At 43.3% G+C, this 18,758-nt stretch overlaps 1 protein-coding gene across 1 annotated transcript in view; it reads left to right on the top strand.

Moving 5' to 3' along the window:
- LOC306753610 (transcription factor COE1-like) overlaps positions 1-18,758 on the top strand; it is a gene marked incomplete at both ends in the record, with an annotated part of 75,277 nt that overhangs the window by 2,915 nt on the left and 53,604 nt on the right. The window contains 3 exons of the mRNA XM_079237499.1: positions 19-74; positions 7,064-7,137; positions 11,654-11,722. Of these exons, the coding sequence (XP_079093625.1) occupies positions 19-74; positions 7,064-7,137; positions 11,654-11,722 (199 nt within the window). The remainder of the gene's footprint in view (positions 1-18; positions 75-7,063; positions 7,138-11,653; positions 11,723-18,758) is intronic.

Here is an 18,758-nt window from a genome sequence, read left to right as displayed (position 1 = left end):
TCTTCTGTCTCCCAACAGGCATCAGAACAGAGCAGGACTTTTATGTTCGACTCATAGACTCCATGACCAAACAGGTGAGCACACGCACACGCACATGCACACGCACGCACACACACACACACACACACACACACACACACACACACACACACACACACACACACACACACACACACACACACACACACACACACACACACACACACACACACACACACACACACACAGAGGTCTGTCACCTCTCCTGTTACCTCTCCTGTGCTCCATTGATCCGCTTGTACTCTGCCGCCTTCCTCTATCTGCATGTACTTGCACACACAAAAACGCATGTTTATGTGTGAGATTCTGTGGGTGGGTGTTTCCACAGTGTATGTGGGTGGGGGCGCACACACATACGACATGGCTCCAGGCCTTTTTTGCCTGTACTTCTTTCGCTGTGATTAGAGCGAGGAGGCAGTGAGTGGGTGTTGAGAAACGGGTGTAATTCTGCTGCTCAGTAGGAAGTGGAAAGATTTAACAGCACCTTTGGGATTTAGTTTGCAGAGTAGCAAGCATTTTCTGATCCGATCTGGAGAGAGAGATAGTTGTTTTTGTTTTTTTTTTACCTTAAACAGAGTGAGTGATGTTGTTTGTGCACATTTCTTTGGAAGAATCAATTTGAGTTGTAGACCTTGAGAGTGAGGACATTTTTGGAAAGTGAGGACATCTTGACCGGAGCTTCGAAGGCCTGTGTGAGGGTTGAGGTTACAATTAGGGTTATGCATTATGTTAATTAGTGTCCTCAAAGGTAAAGTACAGAGCTGTGTGTGTGTGTGTGTGTGTGTGTGTGTGTGTGTGTGTGTGTGTGTGTGTGTGTGTGTGTGTGTGTGTGTGTGTGTGTGCGTGTGGTATGAGGAGCCAAGAAGCCATGCTATGCACTGAACGCTTGTTAATTTGACTGCAGGCTTTGATAGTCTCACATTGCTGCCGCCACGCCGCAACATACTGTGTGTGTGTGTGTGTGTGTGTGTGTGTGTGTGTGTGTGTGTGTGTGTGTGTGTGTGTGTGTGTGTGTGTGTGTCTGGCAGGCCGAAGGGACCACACTGTTCCCTAATAACACTGTTAAGCTTCAGCTTGGTGGGGTGACAGCCAGCCACACACACTTAAACACACACTTTCACACACACATGCAGCATGCTCGGCATTGTCTTTAAAATTAAACGGCTGATTTTATTACATTTTTTAGCCTACACAAAGATATTTTCAATTTGAAAAGGAAAAGTCATTTTTCCTCAAGACGCTGACGCAGGCAGGTGTGTGATGCTGCTGTGGGCATCTGCAGGCGTGTGCGTGTTTGTGTGTTTGTGTGTTTGTGTGTGTGTGTGTGTGTGTGTGTGTGTGTGTGTGTGTGTGTGTGTGTGTGTGTGTGTGATTCCCATCGGTGTGCTAGTGGAGGTTTTTTATATGAGTGAGAGGGAGAGATGAACAAATGGGAAACAGCTCAGGTATTTAGTGCTGTATCTATATACGTGCTTAGGCACTTAGGCAAAACTGCACATGGAGCAATAAAGCGTGTGTGTGTGTGTGTGTGTGTGTGTGTGTGTGTGTGTGTGTGTGTGTGCGTGTGTGTGTGTGCGTGCGTGCGTGTGTGTGTGTGCGTGCGTGTGCGCTTGCGTGCATCCATGCACGTTTTTGAGTGTGTGTGTGATTCCCATCGGTACAGGAATGGAACATTAACAGGTGGTCAGACCAAAACAGCCGTGTGGTTGGCTTAGTTGGGCAGTGATGTCATGGCCACAAGTATAGTTCCACCAAAATTCATTTCCCAACTGGATTCTTCCATCATTACCCAACAACTAAGCTATTATTGTTTTCAGAATATCTGTTCAAAATTGATTTGGGACTAAAACAGGCCTGGGAATATCTGAGGTGAAACCGAAACAGCATCTTCTGAACCAGAAGTTAGAAAACTTAGTGCAAATCACATTGACATTATAGTCATGCAAGTTACTAAGAATCCAGTCCCACCGCTTAACCTTAAACACACGCTGTGTGCTTCACTGAGTTAGTCCAGACAGGAAACACGCTTAACACTCCGAGGCTGCAACTAAGAGAATAGACCGGTCAGTTTTCTGAGTCTATGTTTCGTTGCAGCAATAGCATTTACCTATTTAAAAAACAATCTCCAAACAGGTGAATGTGTATGGAAATTGAACCCCAGGAATCCATTTCACAGACCAATCAATGAGAGATTCCATTGTAGCTTTCGGTGTTGTCAAGCAGGAAAATGTATGTTGTTCTTCATTGAATAGTGTTGAGTTTATTACTGGGTACTGTTGTGTTCGACTTATGTAATAGATTCTGTTTATTTCACAGTTCCGATTGTGATTCTTCTGCCAGTGAAGTAAAGCCTTCTCCAACGTTTGGCACTTCTTTCTGTTATGCTGCTATTTCTGTCGCTCTACCTGCTGTTTGTGATCGCCGAGAACGGCCAGCACTAATTGTGTTAAATGCAGGAGGAGAGCGCCTCCTAGGCTTCAGAAGCTGCTGAGTGCTGAGCGCCGGTTGATCTCGACTGTCCTGGAGAATAAAGCGTCTGTCACTGCGGCCCTGTCGGATCACTAGCTCGCTAGTCGACCTGACACTAACGCAGGAGGAAGTGTGTTCCCCTGCTTAACGGCTCCTTGTTTACACGCCGCGCATGTCACGCTACTTCAAAGGTGGCGGAGAGAGCGGCAGAGATGCTGTGTGAAAGGCCTGGTGAGGCGGAGGGAGGGAGGAGGCAGGCGAGGAAAAAGCAGATGAAAGTAAAGAGCAGAGCGAGCGAGGTGACAGTGTGATGAAGACAAACATGGGCTGGGATGGGAGGAGAAGTTATGGTAAAAGGAAGTTACACAAGAACCTGCCACAGAAGGTGGCTTAAATATTATCTTTACATTTTTCTGCGCTGTTTTGTTCATGATTAGAGGTGCAGATGTCTCAGGTTGGCGAACAGGACTTAGAAACGTCAGATGTCAGTTTTAGTTTCTTGGATTTGTTTTCATCACATAGTATTTAAGCAGACTGTGTTTATCCAAACTGGGTCAAAACACGGCAAGGATTGGGAGATTTTGACCGAGGTCTGGCACAGAGGAAGACGAGTCAACATTAGACAAAGCACAGAGTCAGCTGGGAAAGAAGTGAATATCATCTACGGCATATCTGCAAAATGAAAACGTCATCTGTTTACTTAGTTTATCACTTAACTCTATAGAAAAGTATATGTTACATAAGCAGCTTTGAAGAAACCGGAAAAGATTGTCTTAAATTGTACAAGATGTTGCACAAAAGGGGAGGCTTTTGCTTGTTTCTTTTATACTGCTAAAGTTATGTTCAACTGGGATAAAGAAAATATGGGTAATGTGTGAATTCTTCTTCTTCTTCATTTCTTTTTACGGTCAATGTCTCTTGCAGAGGTGAGAGAATTAAGAAACCCACAAGGTATATAGTGATTTATCTTCTGTGATTTTGAAGGAAAGCTCAGTTACTTCAGACCTGATTCTGTTCATAAAGATAAATGTGTGTGTGTGTGTGTGTGTGTGTGTGTGTGTGTGTGTGTGTGTGTGTGTGTGTGTGTGTGAGTGTGAGTGAAAAAGCGTGCGCGCAAGAGAACAAAAGAGCAAAAGTGCATAAAAGAAAGGAGACGATAGAGGTTGAGATGGCATTGATGCATGTTAGTCCAGAGGACGCTGCATGGCCCACTCTTTTCCCATGGCACAATGAGCAGGTCTAATCATAGAAAGAACTGTGGCTTATAAAGCACATGTATTCTTCAGATCATGTCTGTTCTATCTTTCCCCACAGTTCACACACTTAGATTTGCTTTCATTAAGCCATAATCAAACAATTTCTGTTCAATTTTTGATGGAGCGGGATTAAAGAAACAGTTTTGAATGTCTCGGCTGTTGGATCAACATCAGTGGTGTGTTAACAGGAGCTTCTTTTCTTCAGCCACGATCAGTTGAAATGTTTTCAGAAAGGGTAGTTCATTTTGCTCTCTGGATTGATGAGCCACAGCTTCCTTCGGAGAACTGGCTCTTTTAGAAACGTTAGCTTAGCACCAGCTCTGTCCCAGACAGACTTGCATGCCTGCATTGACTGTATAGTCCTGGAGTCCTGGACCACCAGGAGCCCTTCAGGCTCAAACTTCATGCGTGGATACATTTCCTGAAGAGTTTTGTGCATGTGTAATATATGCACTTGCATGGGAAATTGTAACTGATAGGGGCCCCGGGCCCTGAAACAAATGGGGGCTCCAATTCCAGAGAACACAGAGGGTCCAGGGGACAACTGGCTATTAGTATGAAATGCTTTAGGCTACAACAATATTGTAATAGGGCCCCTCAGACTGTACAGCCACTGTCGCTGCTCGCCATTAATGCAGAAAAGCTCATGTTCATCTACATCTCGGCTCATGCTGGGGCCCCATGTGGAACATGCTCACCTCGGGGCCCCTGGTGGGGCAGCCCAAGCTTAAACATAAGGAGAGAAAACAGTTGTAAAAGCTGCTGGAGAGTAAGTTAGCCCTGTTATCACTTTGGTGGATGCAAGGTTTTACCATATTGACAGACATATTGTAACCCACAGAAGGCTAATATGCCTGTGTCATATCTGTACTGCGTGATTGATGGTAAAGCCAGATGCTAATCGCGATTAGCATGCTGGCGATGTTAGCACCTATTTCAATGTAGAAGCAGCTAATGTTACTGCGTGGCGGTAGTGTGTATGTTTAAAGCTGGGCATGAGGAGTTAAGGAGATCTGTGATGAGTAAAGTGACGGAGACAATGGTTGTGTAATTGTTATACCAGACGGAGAGGACCAGGAAACAGGAAACTCTCCTTGGACTCGAACATGATAGAAGAGTATGAACAGCTGTCGTTATGCGCGGCTGTGAATATACAGCTCCAGCACCATCGATTCATCACATGCACATTTCAACCATTATCGCAATGATATCTCAGTCATTATTACATGTCAAAAGGATGATCAATGATTCCTTTTTATGTTCGTATTCAAACATACTTTACCAACGGTTTCACAATTTAGAATGAAATTATTGATTTCAAATTTACAATGAGATATGTTCAGAGTGTGTGTATGTAAATTGAAATGGCTGTGCATCAATCAGAGGCATTTTTGCATTACAGTTTGCGGTGATGCATTTATTGATCAAATAGTTAGAAATAAAGAAGAGACAGTCACTTATCCAATGACTAATGTCGAATGTTGACCGAATAATGAAAACCGATTGTGGCCAAACCATATTTATTTTGTAGAATAAATAAATTCAGTTGAGGACATTGATTGTTGAGTCTGGACTGTTGAAAGTAGAATGTGGACCATCTCTGATCAGCAGCACAAGTTGTTAAGCGTTCACTTCGCTAAATGACCTTCATTTGAAACTCAGACTAGTGTTCAGTTGATGGCAGCAGGTAGTCTGAACCTTCAGCTGAAGACGATCAGAGAGGACAGTGAAAGTTCTTCACCGCTCCCTGAGAGAAGTGAACTTGTCACTCGGTAAGACTTGCTGGAGTTTGGAACGACAGATCAAACAGACTGGAATAGACCAAAGACAGACGGGGCGTGTGTATTGATTGATAGATGGCTTAGTGGTGTGCGACTTGTGCTTTCGCTTTATTCTGAGCTTTAGACAAGAAGCAGGAAGATTGTATAGCGGAAGCAGGTAAAGCCACAGCTGAAATGCCTCACGAGGAGCAGAAACGGTGGCCAATGCTCTGTGAATATATAACGTACTGCTTTTCATATTAGACCTGAGCAGCGTGTGAACAGATGGGATATTGTTCTTGTTGTGTTTTGGGGATTTTCTAAAACGTGTGTGTGGGGGGTGACATACTTCCAGTGCAGCGATGAAGGGTTTGTCTTTAAAGTAGAAGTGTCACCGCTGAACTACATGCGCTTTGAGGTGATGTGGGAACTAACCTGTTACCCACAGCATCCCCTGATAATAGGAATCGTAGTAAATGTAGGCTGCACCGCAGCTAAAGCATGAAACAAATCTAACTCCTCCCAGTTTGTCATTTGTGTTGTGTTTCCCCACAGCTGCAAAATATAGTTCTCCCCGCTCACCAGTTTGCTAGGTTTAGAGTGCAGCGGTCTGAAAACATGCAAATTTGTTTTTATGCATCGATGCACTGATGCAGACCATGACTGGCATCCATCGGAGGCTCTGAATGCTTTGTGGCCTCAAATTATGTTCCGTCTGAATTTTTCAAAATTATGATTTGAAGTTAAGTTTTTCATAATAAGACGTTGAAGGATATGGTTATTGATGTTTTATTTTTTTCTTGTTGTCAAGATCAAAACCAACAATGAATTGATCTTAACAAGCATTGTCTGTTTATCTAAAGCACACAATTGCTTATTCCTCTGTGTTATAGAGCTCCATTATGAGCCAAACTGTTGGTGACATGTTCCTTTATTATGATGAGCTTGGGCACTGTATTTATTTTAAATTAATCCCACATGCAACATTTTGCCATTTCTACTCACTCAGATCAGTGTCAGAGTTCAGAGTTAAAAAGTCCCAACAAATGCATAATTTACTACTTCTTGAGTAGCATTTGATAAAAAATACTTATTTTTGTTCCTATAGCTGAATTATTTGTCTGCTGTGATAAAATATGCACACAACAGGGGCTGTCCTCGACTAAATCAATTCTTAGTCGACTAACACTCATACGATTCTGTCGACTAATTGATGAGTTGATTTAATCAACAGATCTGTAAAACTAAGTTTCTCCACAAAGAATTGGACAAAAACACCCTTTTAAATCTTGTATTTTCCAGAAAGGTGCTCATGAATGTCTTGGAAATTAGTATTTCAGCATGAAAAAGCATTACATGAAAGAATAAATGCCCAAATAAATGTTAGTGGACTAAGGCCTAAACAACCGATTAGTTGACTTATCGACTGAGGCATGAAACCAACACCCTGTTGACTATTTGCTGGATTTGAGCTCTGTGCTTGTTCAGTTTTGCTGTATGAGCTCACACTGTGTTTTCTTTCTGTGTCTCTCTTAACAGGCAATTATTTATGAAGGCCAAGACAAGAATCCAGAGATGTGCAGAGTGCTGCTGACACATGAGATCATGTGCAGGTGAGAACGGGTGCATCAAATCTATTTATTCTTCCCAAATCTTCCTCCCCTCTAAACTATCTTCAAACAATCGTTCCAGGTTTTACTTTTTCTTCCATTCTCTCTCCTCTCCATTCCCCTCCTCTTTCCTTCAACATACTTTGTTCGTCTGCAGAAAGTTCTCACCAATCAACTCTCTGCACTCAATACATTCCTTATTTTGTCACCCTCTTTAACCCCCCCACACATACAGGCCCAGGCGCATACGTACATGTACGCATGGAGCCATATCGGTTGAAGAAGATGAGTTTTAGCTCTCAGAGTCATTGCTTTAATTATAATCTAAAGATGAATTTCTTCGGAAGTAGGTTGGGAGGAAAGAAATCTATTTATGGAGGCATTTTACCAACCTATCCTATACAAGCGAAAATGTGTGTGTGTGTCTGTGTGTCTGTGTGTGTGTGTGTGTGTGTGTGTGTGTGTGTGTGTGTGTGGATGCATGTGTGGTGTGTGTGTGTGTGTGTGACGCCTGGTTAATTAGGACACAGAGAAACTCATTAGTCAATCTGAACCCTCCTGTTGTTTCATGGCTAACAAATGGGCCTTCCTCTACAATGTGACTATAAAATATAGGCAGGGTCCCTCTCTCTCTCACACAAACCCACACACACAAACACACACACACACACACACACACACACACACACACACACACACACACACACACACACACACACGCATATATTCAAAGCAGTATGCATATGCACGCTCCCTCATGAAACCACAGTTATAAAAATTCAAATTTAGCACATGAATTAAGTTGTTCTTGTTCCCTGACCTTGTCACTGAACAACTTTAACCGTAACAATATAAATTGGGGTTCATCTATATGCACGAGCAGGGATTTTAGCCGTGAAATCAGGCACAATAATATTTTATTCTATAGCTCACTGAATAATCGGCAGTCAGCTCAGCTGCACAGCTTTGTGGAAAACCCTTTGGAAACCTGATTTGATTTACCAGGAATTTATAAATAAATACAGATTTTATCGTAAGTTATTGTTGTTCATCATGTGGTGAATGCATTGTGGACATGAATAAACTGTTTTGACTCACATGTACAGTATGAACTTGAATGTACAGTAGAGAGGCCTCTAATAACACATCCTCTGGGGGAGCAACAGTGCAGCAGCAGTGCAGAAAGGACTTCTGCGGCGAGTGAAAAGACTTTCCTCTCTGCAGTAGCCACTGAGGTCAAAGTTATGGCTGTTGCCTCGTGTTCTCACATGCTGATTCTGCAGCAGGGGCCTCACACACAACACGCAACGTAGAACACACACACACACACACACACACACACACACACACACACACACACACACATACACACACACACATGCACACACACACAAAGAGCTCAGGGTGTCCATTAATCAGTGTGGCTCATTGTCATGGTGGTGCTATTAGCCATATGCTCCAATCTGCCAACACACAGACCTGCGTCTCAAACCTGGTTGAGCTCCGGCACGAATACATGAAAGGTTTCACTCCGTATTGGACAATAGATGTAGATGTATACTGTTTGAATTCATCTCTTTGTATTAACAAATAGTTGTCCCTGTTCACTCTATCTTACTGTATAGTTTATGTATACCAGCTTGTTCCAGCTCTTTATTGAAGCTATGACGTTGACACTGAGTGAAATATTCAAAGAGAAGGTTTTCCGCTCTGTCAAATGGAAATATATTTGATATTTCGTTCATCAAATCAGCCTGACATATTTGGTTTCTTTGGAAGCTTTCTAATAAAATATCAGAAAATGGTTCCAAGAGCCCCAAACATGACGTCTTCAAATGGCTTGTTAAAAATGTTTATCTACCCTGATACAAAACAGAGAAAAGAACATGTGAGCAAATTCTCACATTTGAGAAGCTGGAACCTTTTTTATTGATCCACAAATTGCTTAAATGACCAATTGTTTCAGTTGACCTGAACCAAAGCTATTGCAGACATCTTCACATATAGAACTGCTGAAAATGGCATCTCCAAATCACTATTGAGACTCTATTGTTTAAAAGTGTGTGTGTGTGTGTGTGTGTGTGTGTGTGTGTGTGTGTGTGTGTGTGTGTGTGTGTGTGTGTGTGTGTGTGTGTGTGTGTGTGTGTGCGCACGCAAAGAGAAGAGGGACATTCAGGGGGAGAGAGCAGATGATTAGATCATCAGGATCCAGAGCAATAAGTGCTACATTACCCTCGTCCCACCCCTCGTTTTCCTTTCCACCACAACTCCATTTATAACATCTTCCACTCTGCTCCCGTCTCCTCTTCCTCTACTGTCCTTCTTTAATCTCCCCATCTCATCGACCCTCCCCCCATCCCCCCCCCATCATTCCCTTCCCTCCTAGCCCGCTTAGCGTTCCTCTTTTCCCGTGCTCCCCATTTCCCCATTCGTCCTGTCTATCTGCTCGCTGGTGCAGGGGCCGCGTACTGACCCAGTTCATAGAGCAGCAGAAAGGAAATGACAGGGAGAGCAGAAAGAGAGGCAGAGCAGCAAATAGGAGACAATGTATAAGGTGTAGCGTATCAGTCTCTTTCTTTCCACCTCTGCCATCTGTGACGGTGGGAAACCTGAGATGTCTCCCCTTCCTCTTCTTCCCACCCAAACCTCTCCTTTTCCCTCTCCTCCCCTCGCTCTTACTCTCTTGTTTTAGCTTTCCCTCCCACGCTCATCCTTTCACTCTTCATCGTCACCCCCCCCTTCCTTCCCTCCCTCCCCCCCGGCTTTATGCTTCCCCTCCTGCTTACACCTTTATTCATAATTGATGCACGCAAGAAAGCTTTGACAGACTACCAGTACATATGTGTGAATTTTGGATCGCATGCCACTTTTCTTTTTTTTCTTTACGTGTGTGTGTGTGTGTGCGTGTGTGTGTGTGTGTATGTGTGTGTGTGTGCGCATCCCACCCTCTCCTTCTCTTCTGAGCCTCAGGCCTCTTCAATCCTCCTCACCTGTGTGTCAGTTAGGGGTGGGAATCTCTAGGCTCCTCACGATTCAATTTCGATTCAAAGGGGTTTGATGAAAACGATTATCGATTCTTATTGATGCATCAAAATGTTTTCGATACATAATTTTTGCTCTCACTGAGACAATCTGCTATTTTAAAAACACTGCATATTTATAATGATTCATAATGAAAGAAAAAAACAGATGAATTTTCTTTCATTATCTTTTATTCATTCAAAATTAGTCACAAATAAGAGATGTGTCCACTGGAGGGTTACAACAAGAGAACCAACAATAAAATAACTAAAATAGGGCCTGTAGCAGCATCTTTGTCATAAAAACACAGCAGGTTCTGAGTCATTTGACATAACAAGCTGCACTCAAAAATAACCCTTTCTGGAACATGTGATAAAACTGTACATACGGTGATAAAGTGCGCGTTTACGATCACACAAGATTCTGTAGCGACGGATGTCCACACAGCGTTACTACTACCATCCGTTCCGCTTTCCTCAGTGACTCCATGACTTTAGCTTTGGTTTGGTTCTTGAGTATCGCTGTGTCTGCAAAAACGTTGAGCTGAATGTTGTATCTCGGTTCCAAAGTGTGCAACAAAGCGCGAAAGCTCTGGTTCTCGTTAGCTTTAAAGCCGGGGGGTGAACGTCGGATTGTCTCCATATTTGGCTGCTCAAGCTCCGCCACCCTCACCAAAACGCTGCTAGTATTTAACCTTGAACCTAAACAAGACGCACGTGTATTACGTCTGTTGCGTTCAGGGGCAGCTGTAAGGAACGGACAGCAGGGTGTCACAGAAATGTTACAGGCGAGCATAACTTGGAGAATTGAGTTTGAAATTTTCGATGATTGAGTTTTCTGCAGTCATAATCATTTAAGAGAGAATTACGATGCATCTAAGAATTGATTATTTTTTGCACCCCGAGTGTCAGTGCAGTTAGGATTGAGAGGAAGCTGTCATATAGTGTTTTTAAAGACATGCATCGTGGCAAGTCCTATCCCAAAATGAAATTCAACAAGAAACCAACGTGGCCGAACCACAAACAGTGTTGACTCATCTGTCCATCCTGACCTCCCGAAGGAAAACATTCATAATCATAACCCCTACCCACAGCTCATAATCATAGCTGTGGGTAGGGGTTTGTCATTTTGGGGCACTTCCTGAAACGGCCGATTGTGTCGTTTTTCTTTGGAGCAACATGGGCAACATGGCTAAGCTCAGCAGCAGACAACCTACCTAAAACCTTGGTGTATATCTTTCAGATCCACGTTGCATGTCATATAAATATTGTCAGTGTAGAACTGCTAGACTTTCTGTAAAACTATTTTTTTGACAGATTTTATCAATTTGCGTGAATTTGGTGTTGGGTTCAGACAAAGCTCAGTACAGACAAAGCACATGATTTGCTGTAACACTCCCATTTAGACGTCTAAATTTGAACTATTGTATGAAGTACTGTGTATACCTGTGTCTGACTTTTTCTCACTGTGTCTGCTTCGACTGTCTTCTCCTTCGTAGCCGGTGCTGTGACAAGAAGAGCTGCGGAAACCGTAATGAGACACCCTCAGACCCTGTTATCATCGACAGGTACTGTCTCTCACTCCGTCTCTATCTTTGTCTCTCCTTCACACGCACACACACACACACACACACACACACACACACACACACACACACACACACACACACACACACACACACGCCCCGGGTGATGGACTATGCTGACCTGTTTGAATAGCGGCGTGTGACGGGATGTTTCTGTTTAGATGATCTGCTGTCACTCCTGAAATAGACGCTCCTTAGATAGAATCAATGGCTTCTGATGGAAGGAAGATTGAAACTTTTGAGATCGACTGCTTTGCGTTTACGAGTCAAACGACTCATCATCAGTGGTAGTGAGTTGCTGAAAGTAGCAGGAATTAAAGGTCCCCACAAACACACACTTTATTTACATGTGCATGTTAACTTCAGTAATTTAGTCATTAACCTGTGCAGAGGGGACATCAGCTGCTCAGTTACTACCTCATCTCCGGCAGATCTGGACACATACACACACACACACACACACACACTCACGCACATCTTCAGACTTGAATGAACAAACAATGCTCAGACGTGTGTGTGTTTCCTCTCCGCAATGCAAAATACAGAGCTGTTTACTAGCAGAAGCTGTCTGTCGTTTTTACTGCCACTTTTTTTTCCTACCTGTCTGTCTGTCTGTTTTTATCTTCCTTCATGTCGAGGTGGAGGACTGAAGTTATACCTCCCTCATACCCCCCCTCCTCTTTCAGTCTCTGTCTCTTCTGCAACAGCACAGAAAAATGGGTCATGAGCAAAGAAAAAAGTGACAGAGAAAAAACTGAAATGAGATCCAACCTCATTTTAATCTGATTTCTTCTTGGCAATTGTTTTAACCCTCTGTGAGTAGGTTTTTCTGCATGTACATGTTTGCGCGTGCGTGTTTTAAAGATTAACACGTGAGGATCCTTTCATAGTAAGGCCTCAAATAGTGAAGATTGGGCATCATAGTATCGCGATTATTTTCTTACTTCATCACTGGCTGCTACAAACTACACGCAACTGTCTATAGAGCCGGGCGGTGTGGCCTAAAAGGTATAAAATGTATTTGTAGCACGGACAGTAGCAGTATATTGAAGGTATTCTTGTTTTTTATTAAACATCAATATTTAGGCTCCACAGGTCAGCACGGTATAGTCAATACCGGTTTACTTTCTGTAACCTTTATACCTTCCACCCCTACCTGTCTATAACTGGTATTTTCAAGGTGTAAGGGACTTCCATTGCTATTAATGCTAGCTTGATCATGACTAGTTTTATGGATAGTCACTTCAGTTATTACATGGGGATGCTCGCTTCTTACAATCCACATTAACAAATTCAAATTGCATTGTAATCAAGGTATTGCAATGTCAGATTATTTGAAGGGAAGAGGTACATGTTTTTGACCAAAAAGCAATTATTGAGGACAGTTTTGACAGGTGACACAGCCAAACGTGTAGAAGTGTTTTTGTTTTGTCTTCCATCGAATACCACAAAGGCAACACATGTTCTAGATAGCGTAACACTTTCATGTACTATCTTATCAAGTAAAATATGTATACATTAGTGTTTCATGTATTTTTTCAAATCAAATCTAATAGTACCAAGACAAATGTGACAATAATTCTAGGTGCCTCCAGTGTACTTTTTTTTCTGTCAATGTTTATTTATATATAATTCCTATCGTTGTCATGCATGATGATAAACTCCTCTCCTCTCCTCAGTCAAACACCTTAATTCCCACTATTAGCTTTAAGGATTTGGCTCTCCTTTCTCTCACCTCCCCCCCTTATTTTTGTGTTTAGAGGAATCTTATGAAGTGGATAAACACTTGTGTCTCAAAGGGAGCTTTGACGGAGCTATTTCAAAGAGCACAATTCTGTGTGTGTGTGTGTGTGTGTGTGTGTGTGTGTGTGTGTGTGTGTGTGTGTGTGTGTGTGTGTGTGTGTGTGTGTGTGTGTGTGTGTGTGTGTGCCTCATGATCGACAGCTACACGATCGTGTCATTTATGTGTGTGTGTGTTTGCAGGACATTATAGTATCTTTCACCACAGTTCTGTTTTTGTCGGCTATCTCAGACATCTCAGCTTACACACCATTTGCCTTGAAGGTGTGTGTGTGTGTGTGTGTGTGTGTGTGTGTGTGTGTGTGTGTGTGTGTGTGTGTGTGTGTGTGGTATGTTGTGACTTGGGCTGCTGACTGAATAAGTGATATATTAGACACAAAGTGACACACAAATACATATATCATCATAATATGTGTGTTACTGAACTGTCTGGAGCTTTGATGGTGTGTGTGTGTGTGTGTGTGTGTGTGTGTGTGTGTGTGTGTGTGTGTGTGTGTGTGTGTGTGTGTGTGTGTGTGTGTGTGTGTGTGTGTGAGTTTTATGGCTGGAGAAGAGGAGCGAAGTGAATTGTGGGAGATGTCAGGGAACTTGGTCAGGATGGAATGTCAAGGTTACCCTGGATACCGTGGGATACTTCCTGTAGCCCCCCAGCCACCCACCTCCCACCCCAACCCACTCCGCAGTGGTTCACAGCCACTCATTCCAACATCTGGAAGTCTGCTGGCTGATGTGGAGAGAGAGACAAAGTCAAAATAACAGCTTTGTCTGTCACTGCTTGGAAACAGCCAAAGGCCAACTGAATTCACATGTAGCATCTCTTTTTGCCATTTTAGTCTTTTGGATTTTTTTAGGGGAATCACAGACAAAATGAACAGACTTGCTGTTGTTTACAAGTCATGGGCAGTTTATGTATAACATCATAGCTCGTCTCTACCGGTTGACTCCTAAATTCAACCAAATTGCCAATCACTGAACGGCTGTAGGGGGAGTTACCCACGTCTGGATTAAAAGCAACATTTAGCACCAGATCAGGGAACAGAAACCAGTTGCTCTGCACTGCATTGCACCGACTTCTGCTTCTGGTTTGTTTACTTGGCTGGGAAGCCAGTGAGGGATCACTTTCTAAACTATGCACTAAAGATTCCCATTGGATGTTAAAAGAAGAGAATGATTGGGGGAAACACATGATGTTGAGTAAACAGTGAGAACTAATAAACCAGTTCAGACTTTTCTTTAGATAGCCTAATCCTGCCTTTCCCATCAGCATGTTGTCTCAACGATCCTTTTTTCAACAGCAAATACAATTGAATATTGTATGACATAAAAAATGAATTTTAGTGTGACATCATATAAACAATTCTGCTACCAGTTTTAATCATGCTTTAACAAATTCAACCACTTCTGGCTTCTGTGTTTATTTGTGAGTACAAACAGGTGAAATAAATGGAGAAAAAAGTGTTCACATGTGATTGACAGCTCATTGCATGGTGTCAGTGAGGATATCAGTCCTTGTGTGCATTTGTCTGTGTGTGTATATGCATGTGACTGACAGCTAGCTCACCGTGCCAGTGTGTGTGTGTATGTATGTGTGAGAGTGTGTGTGGCCCAGTTAATCCATGTTGTAGTGCAGCGAGTGTCCCGCTGCCTCGCAGGGTTAATATAGGGTTAACGACATGCAACGATATCCTATCATACGCCTGCTTGACTCCTAAAGAGCCACATCCACCTCTCCTCCTCTTGCTTGTGTGTGTGTGCGTGTGTGTGTGTGTGTGTGTGTGGCTGCCATTCAGTTTGTCCTCCTTGTATCTCCTACTGTCTTTTCTCACTCAACATCTTTAGCTCCTCTTTTTCTATTTCTTTCTAATCCCACACTTCCACTTCCCCCCTTCCTCACTTCTCTTTCCTCCTCTTTCCTTTCCTTGCTCTCTCCCCCCCCCCCCCCCCCCCCCCCCCTCTCTCCTTTCCTTCTTTGACTCTGTTTTACTCTCTCTGTGGCCCTGAGGGGTTACCTACCTCACTGCTCAGTTCGCTGCCTGTTTAGACTTCTACAATTGGCTTAATAGGCTCAGGCTGTGTGTGCATGTGTGTGTGTGTGTGTGTGTGTGTAGTCAGGGGGTTATAGTCTCAGGCAGTGTGCGCTCACGGCTTAGATCAGTGTCAAGGCTTGAGGAAGGCGGTTTGAGTGTGTGTGTGTGTGTGTGTGTGTGTGTGTGTGTGTGTGTGTGTGTGTGTGTGTGTGTGTGTGTGTGTGTGTGTGTGTGTGTGTGTGTAGGTGGGCTATGGGGACCAGTGTGTGTGTGCTCCCAAAGTCTAAAGAGGCCTACATAAGCCTGAGGGGTTTAAGGGGTTCCCTGTGGGTGCGTGTGTGTGTGCGCGTGTGTGTGTGCGTAATCTATAGGGTTAAGAGGGGTCACAGCTTCAGGAAGACATGATGGGAAAGAGTGCAATGAGGAAGGAAAAACGATAGAAGGAGGTGAACATGATAAGAAAGCATTTACAGGGAGTAAAAGAAAGAAAGGGGGTGCAAGAGAAGGCTGAGGAGAGTGAGGGGGTGAAGAGAGGGAGTAGGTTTGTCCTGGCAGACAGAGGAGAGAAAGAAGTGAGGAGGAGCAGAGCAGGGTTTGTTTCAGGGGATAAGAGCTTCAGTCTGGGGAGTCCTGTCAATCAAAGCACGCTGGGTGGGGGAGGAGGGTGCGCTGTCAATCAGCTGGAAGAGGAGAGGGAGGAGGAGGAGGAGGTGGTGAAGAAATGTGATGAAGGGACCAGGGGGATCTTCTAAACGATCTCTTCATCTTTTCTGCCTTTGTGTTCCTCTCTCTCCCTTTCCCTCTCTCTCTCTTTCTCTCTCTCTCTCTCTCTCTCTCTCTCTCTCTCTCTCCCTCCCTCTGTCTCTCCCTCTCTCTCGGCCTAGTTACTAAAATATCTCTGCCAACCTGGTATGTCACTGTTCGCTCAACTGTCAATGTCTGACACACACACACACACACACACACACACACACACACACACACACACACACACACACACACACTCTCTCACATATCTAAAATAGACAGTGAGATATTATGCTTTCTCCTTTCGTGACCCGTCCTCGTCTCTCTTCTTTCTTTGGCCTCCTTTCTTTCAGATCCTCAATCCTTTCAGAAGTTTTTCTTCATACTCTATTGGCATGACCATAATTAGGTACAGTGTTGATGGTCAACATTAAACTAGTCAAACATCAGCCTGCTGGCATTGTCATTGGGCTTATAGCTCATAGCTTTGCAGTGCCTAAACACTGTCTCACAGAGCCACTAACCAGAGTCGCTAACGTTGCTGTAGATTCTCAGGGCTGAATTCACAAATGGATTGTGCGGCTTTTGTAGCCCATAAACCTGAACAAATAAGACAAAAAGAAACTGTGTAATTCTCAAACCACCCTCAAAGAGTGAAATGAAACCTTAACTGCGCTGCCAATCAAATAGCGTCATGGTGTTCCTATGCTATATGCACGTATTTAAATGGCTTATTTGGTGCTAAATTGAACCCAATCCAATCCAAATGAGCCTTGGCAAAAACAGTCCAATTCCAAAAGATCAACGCAAATAGTCACATAGCCAAGTGGTGACACGACCAGACTCTGCCTCAAATCACGCCATCTTCTTTCACAGTCTGGTGGTGAGTGTTTGAAAACATCAACCGCACTGACAGACTTGGATATTAACCCCCAAATACAGTATCTCTCTGTCTCGCTTAAATTCCTTGCCTGCAGTTTTAAGGAATGCCTCTGTACCTCGTCAGTCATGACCTGTAGGTCGGGGTTGGAAAATGGCATTTTTCTTTTTTTGTCTGCCATTGTACTGCCTACCACTGCAACATTGATACTTTGCCACATGGTTAATTGTAACCAGACACAGAAAGGACAAATTGCAGTCAGCTGTCAAACCTTATGGCCATGTTGCGCTCTGTAATATCATAAGCGCCATTACTTTTATGAATCGCACCTCGAGATGGTGCCATCAGCCACCACAATCCATTTGTTTGTGAATTTTCTCGTTAAAGGAACGGTGTGAGAGATTGAGTTGCATTTAGTGGTGAGGTTGCAGATATAGAACTATGGTGGCCTTCAGATAGGAATAGATGTCTTTAGACTGATCAATACTTCTGTGTTTGTCCATTCTGGGCTGCTGTAGAAACATGGCTGTGCAAGATGGTGGACCCGCTCCCTATAAATGGACTTTTCTAAGCTATGTAAATAACACTTTCTTAGTTTTATGTCAATACAAACTAATGAAAACAGTTTTGCATAATATATTCAATTTGTGCCAATTAATCCCCTTAAATGCTACACACTGTTCCTTTAATCTTGTTTGGCTATAATTTGGTCGGCCGACATCGTGTGATAAAAGGTGCTTAAGTTACTCGTATTGAGGTGTTAAAACTGCTGGCTCATTATCAAAAGTGGAAATTTGCATAATTTCTGTGTCTGTGGACGAGGATGTTCTTAAACTTGCCGGGTGTCTAGTTCTCAATGTCTTGGTTTGTCAAGTGGTCCCACGCTGCATGACCATGCAATACAATTGGTTCAGATTTGAATACATTTAGACAAGTTTGGGTCGGTATAGTGTGTGTTAAATAACACACAATTACTTTAATACACTATTCTCTCCCTCCCTCTCTGTCGCTCTCTGGTGTTGCAGTATCACTTCCTGTGTTAAAGGTCAGCCAATGTTTGGCGATGAGGACTACTGGGAATTATTCATATACCATCGACTTAATGTCAGTGTGCACTTCTCTCACTGTGTGTGCATGTGTGTGTGCGCTGAGTGGGTGAGGGACAGAGGGAAAAGGAGAAAAGGAGAGAGAGAAGTATGTTTTATTCATTTCTCTCATTTAGTCTCAGTCTGCACCTGTCCTAGCATTTAGAATCTCGGCATTCACATTACTTGCTGATTTAGTTTAACTGGCCGCTTTAATGGACACACACACACACACACACACACACACACACACACACACACACACACACACACACACACACAATTTGTTTGTCCACTAACTGTCTAAACTCTCTGTATTTGGCTCGTCAGGGTCAGAGATGGAGGTTGTCTTGACAGTATTAGGAGCAATGATGCTTTATAAGTGTTGTCCTCTTTCTTTCTCTCCATTTGTTTAATCTGTTTTCATTTGCTGTTTGTATCAGTGTATAAGAAGGAGTATTTGTCTTTAATTCTCTTTC

This window comes from Taurulus bubalis, assembly GCF_910589615.1.
Source record: "Taurulus bubalis genome assembly, chromosome: 2".
Taxonomy (NCBI): Eukaryota; Metazoa; Chordata; class Actinopteri; order Perciformes; family Cottidae; genus Taurulus; species Taurulus bubalis.
Note: the sequence above shows the minus strand (reverse complement) of the source record. Positions and strands in the feature narration are given on the sequence as shown.